At 38.0% G+C, this 16,184-nt stretch overlaps 1 protein-coding gene across 4 annotated transcripts; it reads right to left on the reverse strand.

Moving 5' to 3' along the window:
* Nucleotides 1–8,646: 8,646 nt before the first annotated feature.
* On the reverse strand, nt 8,647–15,792 carry cmc2 (C-x(9)-C motif containing 2). Of its 4 annotated transcripts, none has more exons than XM_066714060.1 (6): nt 15,705–15,792; nt 15,208–15,277; nt 14,201–14,285; nt 13,920–13,990; nt 9,764–9,835; nt 8,647–9,153 (listed from the first exon to the last, which is right to left on the reverse strand). In XM_066714060.1, exons 3-6 carry the CDS (start codon nt 14,235–14,237, stop codon nt 9,067–9,069), a joined length of 267 nt encoding a protein of 88 aa, XP_066570157.1. In that variant the 5' UTR covers nt 14,238–14,285; nt 15,208–15,277; nt 15,705–15,792; the 3' UTR covers nt 8,647–9,066. The 4 variants fall into 4 exon arrangements, with proteins under 4 accessions (XP_066570157.1, XP_066570158.1, XP_066570159.1 ...); XM_066714061.1 differs by lacking the exon at nt 15,705–15,792 and adding an exon at nt 15,563–15,698; XM_066714062.1 differs by lacking the exon at nt 14,201–14,285 and having other exon boundaries at nt 13,920–14,018.
* Nucleotides 15,793–16,184: the final 392 nt, after the last annotated feature.

The raw sequence follows: 16,184 nt of genomic DNA on the forward strand, positions 1-16,184 counted from the left end.
CTATATAAGGACCTACCTCGCTCTCCTTGTTTGTTGGGTAGAAGGATTGTGGAGATTTTATGTGTTAACATATAATTCTTTTAGGGATTGCTTGTGTTTTTGACATGGACTGTAACTGAGAACCTTGATTTAGTTATTGAACGTGGACTGGCTGAGGACCCACTACCTACTGATTTGGACAAACACTTTCACAATGTCAGAGAAGCCTCCGGTGTTTGATCACTTTGAAAACTTAATTGATGGTAACAAAGAAGGAAACTGTTAAGGATTTAGGAATTGGTGTGTGAGAAATCTCGAATTGGAATTGAGTTTGCAGAATTGATCTGAATTTGGAATTGAGATAAATTTAATTGAAAAGGAATTTAGGAAAGTGTTTTGGATAATGAATAGATTTGATGGAATTTAAAGGGATAAAGAATTGAATTGGAATTGAATTAGTGGAATTGACCCCAACCCTGCTGTACAGGGTTCTTTAGACGTTTTTCATCAAACTCTAATCTGGTCTTCTCATCTGTGTTTTTCTTCACCAGGGAAAGAATTCTTCTGTCATCCACCACCTTGTTTTTCGTGGTCTTCCGGGCCTTTTGGTGTTACTGAGCTCACCAGTGCATTCTTTCTTTTGAATAATGTACCAAATAGTTGATTTGGCCATACCTAATGTTTTTGCTATCTCTCTGATTGGTTTGTTTTGATTTCTAAGGCAAAACTATATCACCATCACTCTATAACGATCCATCGAGGGATGAAGGCCTCTCCAAGATGTTTCCATGTGCTTCTATATACAGCTTCTCTTTCAATTGTTACAATATATCACACTATTTTTGAATACAATTACAATTACAATGTATACTTATCCTTTATATTTATCCGCTGTCTCCTCTCGCCTGCACTGCTCACTGTTATTTTTGTGTTCGTGTCTCTCCATCTAGCTGCTCTCTCCCACAACGCCGCTCACCTCATTCCCATCCCATAGCACCCCTGCTGAGGTCCCAGGTGCTGCATTCATATCACTGTTTAGATGTGGAACCAGGAAGGCTGAGTGGTTTAAATTTATTTATCTTGTATTTTAATTATGCCTATAATTATTATTGATTATTATTTAAATTATTATTATGAATGAATGTCACAGTTGTAGCCTCTATACCACCTAGCAGTTTAAAGGACCTCAACAATTAACACTCCTGCTTCTAACAGGTTCTCTTGATGTCTGGTTTTGGCTAACAAATAGTGGAATCAATAACAAGTTTTATTCACAATATTCTACTTGAATAAAGAGGATCTATTTCAGTAGCTGTATTTTCTAAAGCCATTTATATAAAAGGCTATAAAAAGAAAAATACAGATCAATACACAAAAATACTTCCAGCCCCAAATGGAATACACACAAATGGAAACATTTTAAAAATAATAAATAGAAAAGTCCAGGATTATGCCAACCAAAGCACTAATGTTCACAACCATCCAACCATGGTCCTTGTGGACTAGGACCTGGTTTCCTTTCCTCCCAGAGTGAAGCAGCCGCCTTCACCGCTGTCGGGGTAGAGCTGCTCCTGGGACTGTCTCCCCGCCTCCAGTCCCTCTGCAATAGCGGGGGCGCCAGCTGAGAGACAGAGAGTGACCCAAAGGCTCAAGGCAAAGTCTCTCCCTCTTATAGCTCCAGTGTACAGCTCCTTCACTGCGATCTCAACCCTAAGCAACAATGCAGGCAAACCAAAAACTGTTTCTTCAGCAGGGTAATACATCCTCCACAAAACAATACAAAAAGAAAATGACCCAAAAAACAACTGCTAAAATTAGTTACCAGATTTAAAATATGCATTAAAAACAAGCATCCACCAGAATCAAAATCCCATCAAAGAATCCACACAAAAAAAGACTCAAATCATCCAGAGCACAAGTATTGGCGAACAAGACATATGCATGTACAATCAAACAGCCAATGCCCTCTCTTCAACTTGCTGTACTCTCTGCCTTCTCTGCCAACTACACTCCAGAAAAAAGACACCAACACCTGGTTCCCTTCTCTTCCAATAGGTGAGTCTCAGCAGCCAATGAGACAAGGGGAGGTGGAACTGAGTGTGGCGAGTGACTACAGCTGCGGTTAAATAAATTTGTGCATTTTGCAACTCGCAACCTTTATACACATTTATCATTCTGCATGTTATAGCAACTGCAAAGGCTAACTGAGGCTTCTCAAAAAGAGGAAGAAACCCCAGAAGACAGGTGCTCTCCCCCTGCTTAACCAGCAAAATTGTGAATTAATTCGAAAAAGTCGATTGACTGAAAACTCCCTTCCAAAATAATGATTTCCAACAAACGTCTATCTTTAAAAGAAAGCAGGGTTAACCAGCTGGTGATGCTTAAATTTAATAGCAGAATGTAATGCATGAGATGCTTTATTTCATGATAACTTATTGTGCTGCTTGTGAACAACCTTGCATTATTATTATTATATTATCTTTGTAATATATATTACAGCATTGAGCATTTTATATAATTTGTTTTGGGAATCAATACTATGTTTTCACGCTTGTTGACAGATTATGTGTTCTTCCTATTAAATTGGAACATTTGAATTAATTTACACCTTCTAAGAAATAATATTGAATAAGACATATTAGTAATTAAGGGATGCATGTCCCTTTAAATAAATTTCCATAGCAGTTGCTGCTTAATCAATGCATCAATGTGCATTAATAGAATGACTAATTGAGACGATTAAAGGAAGATATATTAATCAATAAATTGTTTAATTAAGCAGACTACATGACCACCTTGCGGTGGGAAGAATGACGTGCAGCCAAAGAACGCAGGTCACGTAAAACTACCTACATGTCTCTATCTGACATACCTAAAAACAAAAAATAATTTGAGTGGAATTCACTCATTCTCAGCAATTCCACCCCTGATTGTGTATCAAAGCTATTGTTTCTATGTTGTGATAAAATTGACACATAGGTAGCTAAGCATGTATTGCTTACATTTTTCACAGCAAATAAGTAGTTTTCTTCCCATCATTAGAAAATCTTGGGATGCTTGGGTTGTAGCATGAGGTGTATTTAGGTAGGACAATAAGAATATGCCTAGGCGGTTTTGGATAAAAGAATGCCCCTGTGCAGACCTTAATGATTGCTTCATGGTCTGAAAGAATGCCTCAGCTAACCCATTGGTGGCTCAGTAGTATGGTGCAGATATTATATGATGAATGCCATTAAGCTTTAGAAAAAAATCAAATTCCTGAGAGACAAACTGTGGTTCGTTGTCACTCACAAGTTGTTCTGGGAGACCGTAACAACTGAACAATTCCCTCAGTCTTAGTTTCTACCTTCCTATCATCTTCTATTCCATTTGCCAGGACAAAAAACTCAAACTGTTGAGTGTGTGAACTCCAGTTTTCAACAGTATCATCGACATGTCCTAGTGTCCCTGTCAGAGTAGCCATTGTATTTTATGCGTCACTGTGTGTTTTGCTTCTTTTATACTCAATCACAATCTTGCACGTCTTTTATTTTTATTATTATTTTGGCTGGTGCTTCCCCTTCCTTATTTCAGTGTTCGTGGTAGATTTGGCTTCCTAATGACAAGTGCAAACAATACAGCACAGATGAAAAGGAAAATATTTTTTAATAGTTAATAATACAAGTACTAGTAATGCAAGAAGCATGATAAAATGTTGTAAAGTGCTACCTTACAGGAGAGTAAGGGACTAATATTACAAGTTCTGTCTGAAAAGATTGAGTAAGCGCCGTAAGGAGGTCAAGGACTCTACAGTTTTGACTTCAGTGGGAAGGCCATTCCACCATTTGGGGGCCAGGGATGAGAAGCAGCGGCTCTGGAGGAAGGAGAGTGGAGAGGAGGCAGAGTTAGTCTTCTGGCATTGGAAGAGCGCAGTGGTCTGGAGGGGATGTATGGAGAGACGAGTGTCTGAAGGTAGCCTGGTGCAGTGTGGTTGAGACAGCGGTAGGTGAGGGTCAATGTCGGGAGCCAGTGGAGAGTCAGAGCAGTGGAGTAGCGTGTATGAATCGGGGCAGAGAGAAAACCAGACGAGCCGCAGAGTTCTGGATGAGCTGGAGCGGCGGGTAGTGGATGCAGGCAGGCCGGCCAGAAGGGAGTTGCAGTATCCAGGCGGGAGAGGACCAGTGACTGGACGAGCAGCTGATTCGAGTAGTCGGTGAGGAAGGGATGGATTCGGCGTATGTTGCTCGGGAAGAATCGGCAGGTGAGTGTCAGCGTGGTGATGTGCTGGGTGTAGGAGAGGTCAGGATCGAGGGTGACTCCTAGATTTTAAGCGGAAGAAGAAGGAGAGAGTGTGGTGGATTCCAAGGGGATTGAGATGGAGAGATCAGCAGAAGGTGAGGAAGAGTCAGGAAAAAAGAGGAGATCCAATTTGGAGAGGTTGAGATTGAGGTGGTGTGAGTGCATCCAGGTGGAGATAGCAGACAAACAAGAAGAGATGCGAGAGGATGAGAGGGTCAGAAGAAGGAAAAGACAGGAAGATCTGGGCATCATCTGCGTAGAAGTGGTAGGAGAGACCATGGGATGCAATGAGGGGGTCCAGGGAGCGAGTGTAGAGAGAGAACAGGAGGGGGCCCAGGACGGAGCCTTGGGGAACGCCTGTGAGGAGAGGGTGGGCGGTGGATGAGGAGCCTCACCATGTCACTTGGTAGGTCCGGTCGCTGAGGTAGGAGGAGAATGAGGTGAGAGCAGTTCCAGAGATTCCAAGGTCAGCGAAGCAGGAGAGGAGGGTGGAGTGATCGACAGTGTCAAATGCTGCAGAGAGATCGAGGAGGATGAGGACTGAGGAGAGGGAGGCCATCCGAGCACAGCTGAGAGAGTCAGTGACTGTAGGGAGAGCCGTCTCAGTGGAGTGAGCTGTACGGAAGCCGGATTGCAGTGTCTGAGGAGAGGTGGGGTCAAGGGTAGGTTTCTTGAGGAGTGGGATCACAGCAGCTTAAATGCAGAGGGGAAACAGCCAGAGAGGAGTGAGGAGTTGAGGAGGGAGGAGATGAAGGGGAGTAGATCAGGATCGGTCGCTTGGAGGAGGCGACAAGGGAGAGGGTCCAGGGCACACGTTGTAGGTTTGTGACGTAGGAGGAGAGAGGAAACTTCAGAGTCCGATAGAGGTGAGAATGAAGAAAAGGAAGCTTGGTCGGTGGGAGGCTTGGGTGTGAGGAGGGGGGACTGTTGAAGAGCTTGTGGAGGTCTGTAATCTTGGAGGAGAAGAAGGAGGCAAAATCATCAGCAGTAAAAGACAAGGGAGGAGGGGCAAAGAGGGAGAAGGTGGAGAAGAGTTTGCAGGATTTGAACCCACAAGCTTCCAGCTATGAGTCCAGAGCCCTAACTACTACTCCACAGTGCTGCCTGTTTGATTGATATGTATTCATCCACCAGTGTACATTTAGCTAGCCTGATACGTCCCTACCATATCAAAGGACCATTGAATTGTCCCTTCCAATCATTTTGATAATTCTGAAACATGTTTTGTCAAGTAATTTTATCCACTCCATAAAGAGTTTACTCTCTTCCCATTCAGGGGGCTCAGTGAACATTTGAATAATTATGTATTACTCCCAATTTCACCCATTGAGTCTAAAAGAAGGTATCTTAAAAAATAATGGCAACCTGGGATTTGTAGGTGTTTGGTGGAATACAATGGTTGATGTTAGGGACCAAGCAGAGTCTGTCTTGTTTTCACAGAGGAGTAAAAGGTAATTCTCCGTGTTTAAAATAAAAATAAAACTAATCATTCTTAAACAGTATATATTGTGCCACCATTTTCACACTTACTTTAAAATTAAAAATTAATATAATCAGATTCATTTTATATTTAGTGTTTGTTGTTTAATTGTTGTCACAATATTTCTATCCTCCTTCCTCCCTTTGTAACTTGATATTTTTTTGATCATGTAGAGATAAATGTTTGTCAGATGACTACAGACATAAAAGCAAGACTGTTAACTCTACTGTTCAGTTTTTGAAATGTGTGCCCTCTAGAATGCAGTATCATATGTGTGTGTGTGTGTGCGTGTGTGTGTGCACTCACATAGTAAGTGCATGTGCTCATGCTTGTAGTGGAGGGGGGTATTGGTTGCTTACAGTAAGGCTGGGTTGGATTATAATTCAGGTTATTAGTAATTCTGTAGCAAGGATGTCAAACCTGCTTCCAGGAGGGCCACTTCATCTTAGTGTTTTGAGTGTATACCAGCCAACATGTCAATCATTGCCCTCCATTCATGTCCAGCATTCATTTAAATTCACCAGAAGTGACCATTTAACAGCTGTCTTCTGTCTCCCGGGGGAGCATGACCTGGGACCTACCTAGTGAAACCAACTCCACCCCACTGATAATGTTCAAAGCAAACCTACAGACTTTTACTCTTTTACCCCGAGTCAATATTTGTTAGAAACACCTTTGGAAGCAATTACTTTTGGGGTAAGTCTCTACAAGGTTTGCACATCTTGATTGTCTAATATTGTCTTCTTTGCAGAATTGTTCAAATGCAGATTATTAGTGGACAGCAATCTTCAAGTCTTGCTACAGATTCACATTAACTTTCTTGTTTTTAAGCCACACCAGTATTTCTATATCTGTGTGTGTGACAGTCCCAGTCTTAGGTCTTTTGCAGACTGAAGCTGGTTTTTCTCAAGGGTTTGCCTGTATTTAGCTCATCCATTTTGCCCTCTACCGACACAAGCTTCCCAGTCCATGCCGATGTAAAGCATCCCTGTAACATGATGCTGCCACCGCTGTGCTTCACAGCAGGGATGGTGTTACCTAGGTGATGTGCTGTGCTGGGTTATTCCAGACTTAATGTTTTTGATTTAGGCCAAACATTTCAGTTTTTGTTTCATAGGACCGCAGAATATTGTAGGATTTTTCTGGCTACAAATCACCAGATTTGTGGAGTACCTGAGCTATTGTTGACACATGGACAATTTCTTGCATCTCAGCCATGGAAAGCTGTAGGCCTTTCAGAGTTTTCATTGGTAAAAGGGCATTGGTCAGTCTGGGAGGAGGGACTGTGCTCCATGGGATATTCAGTGCCTTTGAAATTTGTCACAGTGACGGCACTGTGCTGTATATGGCAAGTGCTATTTGTCTGCACTGTAATAGGACACATAGTGTGATAATGTTGTGGTATTTCTTTAGCTTTAATGTTGTTTAACCAAATTTGCTTTTCTGTAATGAAAAAATGTATACATTTAATATTTTTTATGCTTGCATTGACTCACTTAAACTCCACAGCGAACTCTGGGAACATTTAAAAATAGACTGGATAGGAAACTTGGATCACTTAGTTATTAACGGACACCAAACGAGAATGATGGGTCGGATGGCCTCCTCTTGATTGTACACTTTTTTAAATTGATCAGGGATTGCAACATAAATAAATAAATTACAAACTCCCCAAATTATTTTGTAACTCTTCTGTTCAGTGCATGTTCAATTTTATTCCAGCTATATATATATATATATATATATATATATATATATATATATATATATATATATATATATATATATGGGGGTAATTTATATGTAAATAAATCAATCTGGGCACTCCAGTATATGACATTTTTTATTTTGACATTGTATGCAGATTAATGAGGCCGATACATGTATGAAAGAGAGATATTGTCCATATTCATATTCAAGAAGATAGTTGATAGTAATTTGTTATTCAGTTTGAACAAAATATGTAATGTCCCTTATGTATTCTAATTTGAATATTTAAATAATGGACAGTGTGTGATTGTAGAAATTCAAATTTCCCCACCGACCACATTCATCTTCCTTAGTTTTGAGCTCATCAGGTTGCAACACTAGTGGTGTCATTGCAAAGAAAGATAGGTTACCTATAATATGCTCCCTGGAATGCAGTTAAACTGGCTGTGCAACGTAATGTGACATTTTGATTACATTTGACAGCAAAAAGTGAAATGAATCTCTGTAGTCAAGGTCTTGGGACTAACTCTTACACTATAACTTTGACAGCAAATTAAAATAAAATAAAAATAATAGAGAGGGTGTTTCCCATGTGAATAGGCAATAGTGTTAATGTACTTTTATAAAAGGTTTCTTTCTCCTTTAGATGGTGGGTTGATTTTCTTTTTTAATTTAACTATGTTTACACAGGAAACTCAGCAGGATTTATATAAAGCAAAATGAAAATTAAAGAGTGCAATTCAATGTCAATATATCTATCGTATGTCTTGAAACACCAGGATTTGTGGAAATTTGTGTTTTTACACTACATTTTATATAGAAAAAGAACTGACAAAAAAGGAATGTCAACATCGGGGTTTGATTAACATGCCTAGTTTGTAATGTATTTTTGAAGAACAGTCAGTCGTAAGTTCAGGCAGAGATAAAAGAAAAGAACCCCTGGCAAGTTCTTGGCTCTTACCCAGTACAGTTTTTAGTTTTTTTCTTTATTTATTTTCCTACTTTTGGACTTCATACTTTATATATCTTTATACATACATATTGGCAGAAACTGTCTAAACACAGTTAAATCAACTGAATATTTACACATTACACATACTGGATTTATGTGACACAGTTACCTGATCATTTCAAATACTATACAGAATGTTTCATCAATATTCCTGGGTATTTATAAATTAATCAAAAGACAGTGAAGCTTTATAACTTTGTCAATCACTTTATTACAAACAAATTAAATGAAGAGGAACAGAAACATATCCCCCAAAATGTAAGTTTCCCAGAACTACAGCACATGTTCTTTCTTCCTTCAGGTACATTCTTTCAAAGCAAAACTTCATAATTCTCAAATATTCTTAAACTGTGTTGTTAAAGACAACTGTCAGTAAAAGACCTTCAAGAAAAAGAATGGCACCTGCTCTCATTTCTTCAGTAAATGCTCAGTGTTCTTTTTTTTGTTTTGTTCCTGATATTAAACACTGCTTTTCACAAGAAATCAGTCTTTCAACCACAGCTGTCAGCCAACTGCCCAGTGCTTCCACGGTGTGTCAAGAGTCTTTATGATCGATGTTAACAATTCTGCCATTGATGACAGAACCAGCCCCAAGGAAAGTCACACTTTAGCTTTCTATAGGTTTGGGTGGATGGCTCAGTTTTTGTTGCATCTCTTGTGCGTGTATTCTGCTCTTGGTTCTCTTTTCTTGGTACTGGAAGTAAGATCAAAACAGGGAACGGCATTGTAAGTGAGAACTTATCTAAAATACCAAATGTTCCTTTTTTGTATAGTTTTGCTCAGCAGGATCTAGCTGGAAGGGATCAAAGATCAATGGAAATATTATGCAGACTCATGAGAAGAGGACTAAGTAAGTGAATAAGGATTCAACTTCAAGAACACTGTGGATGATTATTATTAGCCTTAAGCTTAATCATAACTCCCTGAAGACAATTATAGTGATATTATAGATTAAAGGTAAATATATAACAAAAAAGCAAGGACTCTATGTGAATCAAATCTCTGTGTTGTCTTGTTTCAGCTTATCTGATTACAAATCATCTTAAATTAATCTTAAAATCGCATTTAACTAAACTAAATTTAAGTTAACTAGACTAAACTACATTTTTCTTGTGTCTACTACACCAAACAAAAGTCAAAGAAAACAGCTGAGGTACTCAATGACATGTAGTTTATCTACTATAAGACTATGTCAGAACTCGGTCTATACAGTCATGATCGATCTTTACTTGCTCATAAGGTATCCTGACTCTAAACAACAAACGCTTCAGAGGACACAATAAAATAAGAATATTTGTCCTTACCTCCTTCTTCAAGCAACCGCGCATGGCCCGATCAAAATCATTACAAGTGCCAAAAAACTTAAGGACGTTGTGCTGTTGATTAAAATAAGAAATTATAATTATATAGAGAAAAACAGAGTGTTCTGTTAAGAGGTGGTTCTCATGCCATCTAATGTGTTCGTAAAAAGAGAGGTAGAACAAATCAGGTTTTCATTGCTGGGGGCAGTTTTGCCACTTTAAGAGCTCTCCTCAAAACACTGCTAGCATGTAAACCAATCTGTCTGTCTATTGATTTTGTGGGATTTGTGATTGTTTTATTTTTCAGAAAGGTGAAAAAAATATCCTTAAACTCCTTTATATATATTTTTAAGATATTATGTACAAACAAACACACAGCTGTGAAGTCATGAAACCTACACAGTCACCCCTCTGCACATGTGCAAACTCACGCTTTGGTCTACATAGGTTAGCCATTTTTTCCCCACTGATAATGGAGTAATAATAGCGTTGCTGGCAAATTATTGTGTACAATATAAAATAATGTGATGAAAAACTGGCCAATTTTCTCCTGCAAAGTTTTTCTCCTACTAATTGTTTATCTGTTTTTTTTTTTACATGATGATGACAATGATTTGCTAAATGCTCACACCTTGAAAGAGATTGCATTGACTTGTATGGTTAAGGATTAATTGGTCCAGCTATTCTATTGACAGCTTTAAAGCAGAGTTCCTTGGGGGTTGTGAGTATCTGAGCAGGTGTCAGTGGGATTGGGGGGGCAGCAGTCACCACGGATCATCACACACCACCAACTTCCTCTAGCTACCAGGTGCCTGCAGATTCAGATTGTTAGCAGAGCCAGCTACATAAACTCTTCAGGCTGATGTAGGAGTTGGGCTGTGGGGCTGCATAACTTGCAACGTGAAAAATACCACATGGCTTAGCACATGTGTGTTTGGGAGGACACATGCTTTGTCCCATCCCTCCTGAAAAAACTGGCAATTCCAAATTGAACAGAAAGGAAGGGAAATAATAGGGTATTCTATTATGTTGTATTTTTCAACCAGTGAAAGTGAAATCTCATAGCCAGCTGTGATTGGGATTCCCCACATTGTTGCACACAACTAGCTGAGTGCTTCTGGGGTTGGCTTAAGTCTACCAGGGTTTCCTTGTCTCTACGATTAACAGCAATCCCTGTGATTTACCATTTGAATGTGATCCTGCAGTGTGATCCGTCAGATATGCAATGCAAGCTCCTTACTATGCTCTAGCTCTGCTGTTTGTTGTATGGACTAAAGGAGAAGATAGTCTGTCAGTGCACATATTTAGGGGAAGTGTTAGTGCTGTGTACCCTTATAGCACAATGGTTGTACCAATGAATAGAGTTGAGAATTTCAGAAATTTCAAACCGATTCTTATTCGAGTCTTAACAATTGATCTATTCTTGTTTTGAAAGTTAGCAGCCACACCACAGAGCCCGGGTGCACAGAATAGCTGTGCCACATCAAAGGTCATTTAGTGTGCAGCATTAAAGGCTTTATATGTTCCTAGTTCATTGTCTGTCAATGATTTATTCAAGTTAGACAGGGCCCTCACCCACAAGTCTTGACATCTGCACAACAGACAGCAGCTCTATCCAGGAAATGGGAACATCTCAGATCTGTCTATTCTAATTTCTGTGTTTGAACATTTGCATTTGTTATAATAGGAATATGAATTAATATTGAGTGCAATAAGCAACTTGCCTAAGGATTACCTGTAAAATGTTTTCCAAATTATAACTTCATAAACAAATCTAACCAGGTATGTATGCCATAAAGCTTGTAGAGTCAGACTAAATTCTGTTCAGACATTTGAGGATGACATCAAATGTCAAAGGTGCAAATAAAAACAGGTTGAATAGTCCATACATGTTTAATACAGCTGGAACATGTATGATATATGACATTTATGATATTTTCTGCCAGTTACTGAATTTTGTATGAACTTACTTAACACTAGATTTTAACTACAAGGAATAAAACCTGAGGGACAATTCCATCTCACCCTACAGCATTCACTGCTCGACTTCCAATACTGAATGTGAATTGTGCTTAAACAAACATTGACTTCAGATGAATATGGCAGTGCAAAACGTCACAGTAAAATCACATTTTAGCTGTAAAAACTGCAGTGACCCATGTATAATCAGTCATTGTGATATAGAATATTAAATGGCATCTCATCTCAGATTTAAAGCTAGGATGTATTTTATTGTCATTACAACTCATGGGCATATTAGTCAAAATCCGCCTTTTTATGTTTTAAAGATTGTTTGTATTAATATTTGAAGCTGAATATAGTTAAATATGTCCAAACTGTCCCTTTTTCGTATTGTCATATAACTTCCTCATGTTCAGAACAAAAAGACGCCCTCTGGTGGCAAACCTGAGTTTCACACTACTTAGCTGTAAATGCATAACATTTGTAGTTGTCCAAGAAACATATATAAGGGCTGTCAGCATTAAAGCATGGGAGTAATTTAAAAAATAATAACATGTTAATATTTTGTGTTCCTGAAAATGACCATGAAGCTGAAACCGTGTAAAGCGAAACCCATTTCTCCATAGGAAGACATTTTATAAAATGAAAAGATGAGTTCCAATGGAAGCCAGCAAAAAATAAATAATGGTAAATAAGTATAGGAAATGAGAAAAATTTAATGTATTAGCCTTATATATAATGTATGTAATAAATTAATTAATAATAAAGAAATTGTGTAATTTAAATTTACCATAAACAATACTTGACCATGCTGTGATTTGTTTCTTAATTATTTAACGGAGTTGTTCTGAAACCTACACTGACCTATACATTTATAATGAATAAGCAGAAAACTCTTGAAACTATGGCAATCTATTGTGACAGTTTTCGTTTTTTGGACAATTGGGATTATTTTATACCCATTCTGCTTGAATTACACTCATATATGTAAATGTTTTATGTCATTGTAACATGCAATTAAATATGTGATTAATCACGATTAATTTGTGAAGATTTTAGATTAATAGTGATTAAAAAAAAAAATCATTTGACAGACCTAATTTGAACCTGAGTAAAACAAATTACATGTTTAACAGCTTTTTAAATCTAAAAAAAAATAAGTAGATCAACGGATAGGATAGGAAAGGAAAGGAAATCTATCCACTTGCCTCAAGAGAAAAGTATTTGATCAATTCACACTACCAGTGCTCATTTATGGCTGTGAAATCTACTCCCAAAAATTATACAGAAACTGTGAACACAAAGGAGCATGTAAAGATGTCTGCTTGGAATAACAAGAAGAGATAGAAAAAGAAACAAATGGATTCAAGAACAAACCAAAATATGTGACATAATTGAAAGACTGAAAATGTTAAAATGGCAATGGGCCAGACCGACTGCGAGAAGAACAGATCAAAGATGGACAAAGGAAGCTTTAGAATGGATCCCAAGAGATGAAAAAATAGCTAGAAGACAATCACATAGAAATGGAAGATGAAATCATACACTTTGCAGGCGTGACATGGAAAAGAGAAGCTGTAGACTGAAGCAAGTGGAAACATCTTGGGGAGGCCTTCATCCAGCAGTGGATCAATACAGGCTGATAGTGATATATACAATTTATATTTGTTTCCCATGTATCTCCTGACAATTTGAATTTCTGTAGACTGATGCCCTGCAAAGATGGTTATACATGTCTCTTTAAATTACCAAAATGTTAGTATTAGTAATTTGTGAACTCATTCGACACACCTTAATTGCACAGAGGTGGACTCTACTAATTACGTGACTTCTAAAGTCAATTGGTTTCACCACAGCTCAATCAGGTGTGTCATAGCAAAGGGGGTGGTTACTTATGCATTCAAGAATTTTCTGTTTTGTATTTGTAATTCATTTAGAACAATTTGCAGATTATATTTTCGCTTTGACATTATGGACATTTTCTGTGTTGATCAGTGGCAAAAACTCCTGATTAAATCCATTCTGATTTCATGTTGTAACACAATGGTATGTGGAAAGGTCCAAGGGGGGTGAATACATTTGAGAGCCACTGTAAGTAGTGTAGGATAAAAGAATCAGCCAAATCAATTAATAGTTGTTGTTTTTTTAAATAGTAATAGTAATGTGTATCTTCATGTCATCAACAGTATTTTCTTACCTCCTTGTGGCACTGCTTGAGCTGAGCAATCAGCACATTGCATTCCTCTGTGTGCAAGTGAGGAGACAGGTCTGAATGCATCCTGAGTTAAGGTTTGATCTGTCCAGTAGCAGAGAGAAGAAGAACAAGTACCCCCTTGCATGTAATACATTTGTAGTAACAATCATGAACACAATGTATAATTTAATACAAGGTTACTAAGTGCAGCTTTACAGTACAGTATGATCAGTGTATTTCTCATCTTTTCTTTAATTTTGATCAAGTCCTACACTAAAGGATACTAGCACCACCCCATGACATCGCATCATCAGAGTTCATATTGATAATAATCACGGATGTATTCCTGGTTCCATCTACAGCAACTACCTGTAAAGGGAAAAGGAATCACATCCATTTCGAAAGAAGAGAAGAACATCAAGTAATAGTCTTTTTGCAAATAGACTAATTATATCTTCAATACGTACTGTGTAGTCTAAATAAATTACTTCTTTCTTGACTAATATCTGTCCTATATTTTTCAGTTATTTCGTATGATAGCAGTTATATCTGAAATAAACTTCTGTCTCCAAAACTTTGATTTAGTTGTGAAGATTGAGAATTGCATTTATCCACTGGCACTTCAAACCAGATTATATCCATTTAAAAATAAGAATTATTATTGGTAAATCACTTACAAGTCTTTGAATTTGACATTGTAATAAGCTAAAGAACTGAAATGGAGGTTTCGACTCAACATGATGATGCTATATGAAACGTATATCTACCACTGCTCCCTACATTTTAGAAAGCTCAAAACGAGGAGGAGGAGAAGGAGGAGAAGATCTAAACCAGTGGACATGAAATCTCACTCAGAAAACTGCAAACTCAATGCTGGATTTTTAAATGTATGCAAGCACAAAACCCCATCTGACTTTCTATGCATGTGTACAATAACAGACCTTTTACAAGTGAGCACTTAATTACGGTTGGGTTTCCTGAATGGAAAGAAAGAATACCACCAAGAACTGTACCTTTTTTTTTCATCTTCAAAGTCAAAATTAAAGCAAAGCACATTCCTTCCAAGAGACAGTTTCTCACAATCCAAGTTATAAAAGTTGTGGCCAACTGCTGTGAATCATGACAATCACAAAATATCCCTGTATTATTATTATCATTTTCCTTTCACTTTGTTGAAGCATGCAATCATTGTCATACAAAGCATTCACATCACGCAGCAACAGAATTAGACAATCAAACACGACATACAGTTGAATAATCATTCATGTCAAGTGTATTCAAGCTGACTTACCGCTCTGTTTGTGTAGGTTTGTCAATTTGAGTTGATCTTTGACTGACAACCACCCGCTCTGTTGCAGGACCTGAAAGAAATGTGTCGACATGCATGCATTTCATATTGATATTTAACTGTGCAAATAATAACGTTAGAAGACCTCATTTTGGGGACAACCATAACAGTGTGTGTGCACGACATTCAGGTCAAGGACAACCTGCTCGTGTATGCACTTTGGTTCAAGAATACAATATTAATGACCATCATCCGTTTGCAATGTCAGGACCAGCTGTCTTTTAAAGCAATACCCCACGCACAGGTCAACGCTAGAGGACGAAACGTGACTTCAGCTAAGAAATGATTATGCTAGTACCTCACTCTGTTGTTGCACTGAAAGTTACAATTTTACATTCTGGTCATTTTGAATGTTAACCGTAAATGCGGAACTATGTCGTTGCACATGTCGCACTAGTAAATAGGTCGACTGTAAACATTTTAGCAACACTGTAACTTACTTCACCCTGCACTGCGGTGCGCAAAGCCGGAAGTGCGGGCACACCGCGGATGATTGACAGTCCGATTAGCCACTGGCATTGCGGCTTCCGTTTCATGGAAGACCAATCAGATAATCACCACTTTATACAAGTATAAAGTAAATTCCACTGATTCTGGTTGTAATGGAATATAAGTTCTTACTCAACCGACACTGAATTGAATTAATCCAACTGAATTTTACAATTGTTTATTGCCTGTGTATTTTAATATACATTTTTTAATATAGATAGATAGATAGATAGATAGATAGATAGATAGATAGATAGATAGATAGATAGATAGATAGGTCTAATTTACTTTTCTGTAAATGTTAGGCTACATGATGTTTCCTTCGGGGAGGAAAGCTTTACGTTCTTCTGCAACAGGTTACAAATATAATATATACATCACAATGTAGTACTTCAGTATTGTGTAATTTATTAACAGTGTGGCCCTCCTTC

Source organism: Amia ocellicauda, chromosome 9, assembly GCF_036373705.1.
Source record: "Amia ocellicauda isolate fAmiCal2 chromosome 9, fAmiCal2.hap1, whole genome shotgun sequence".
In the NCBI taxonomy this organism is placed as follows: domain Eukaryota; kingdom Metazoa; phylum Chordata; class Actinopteri; order Amiiformes; family Amiidae; genus Amia; species Amia ocellicauda.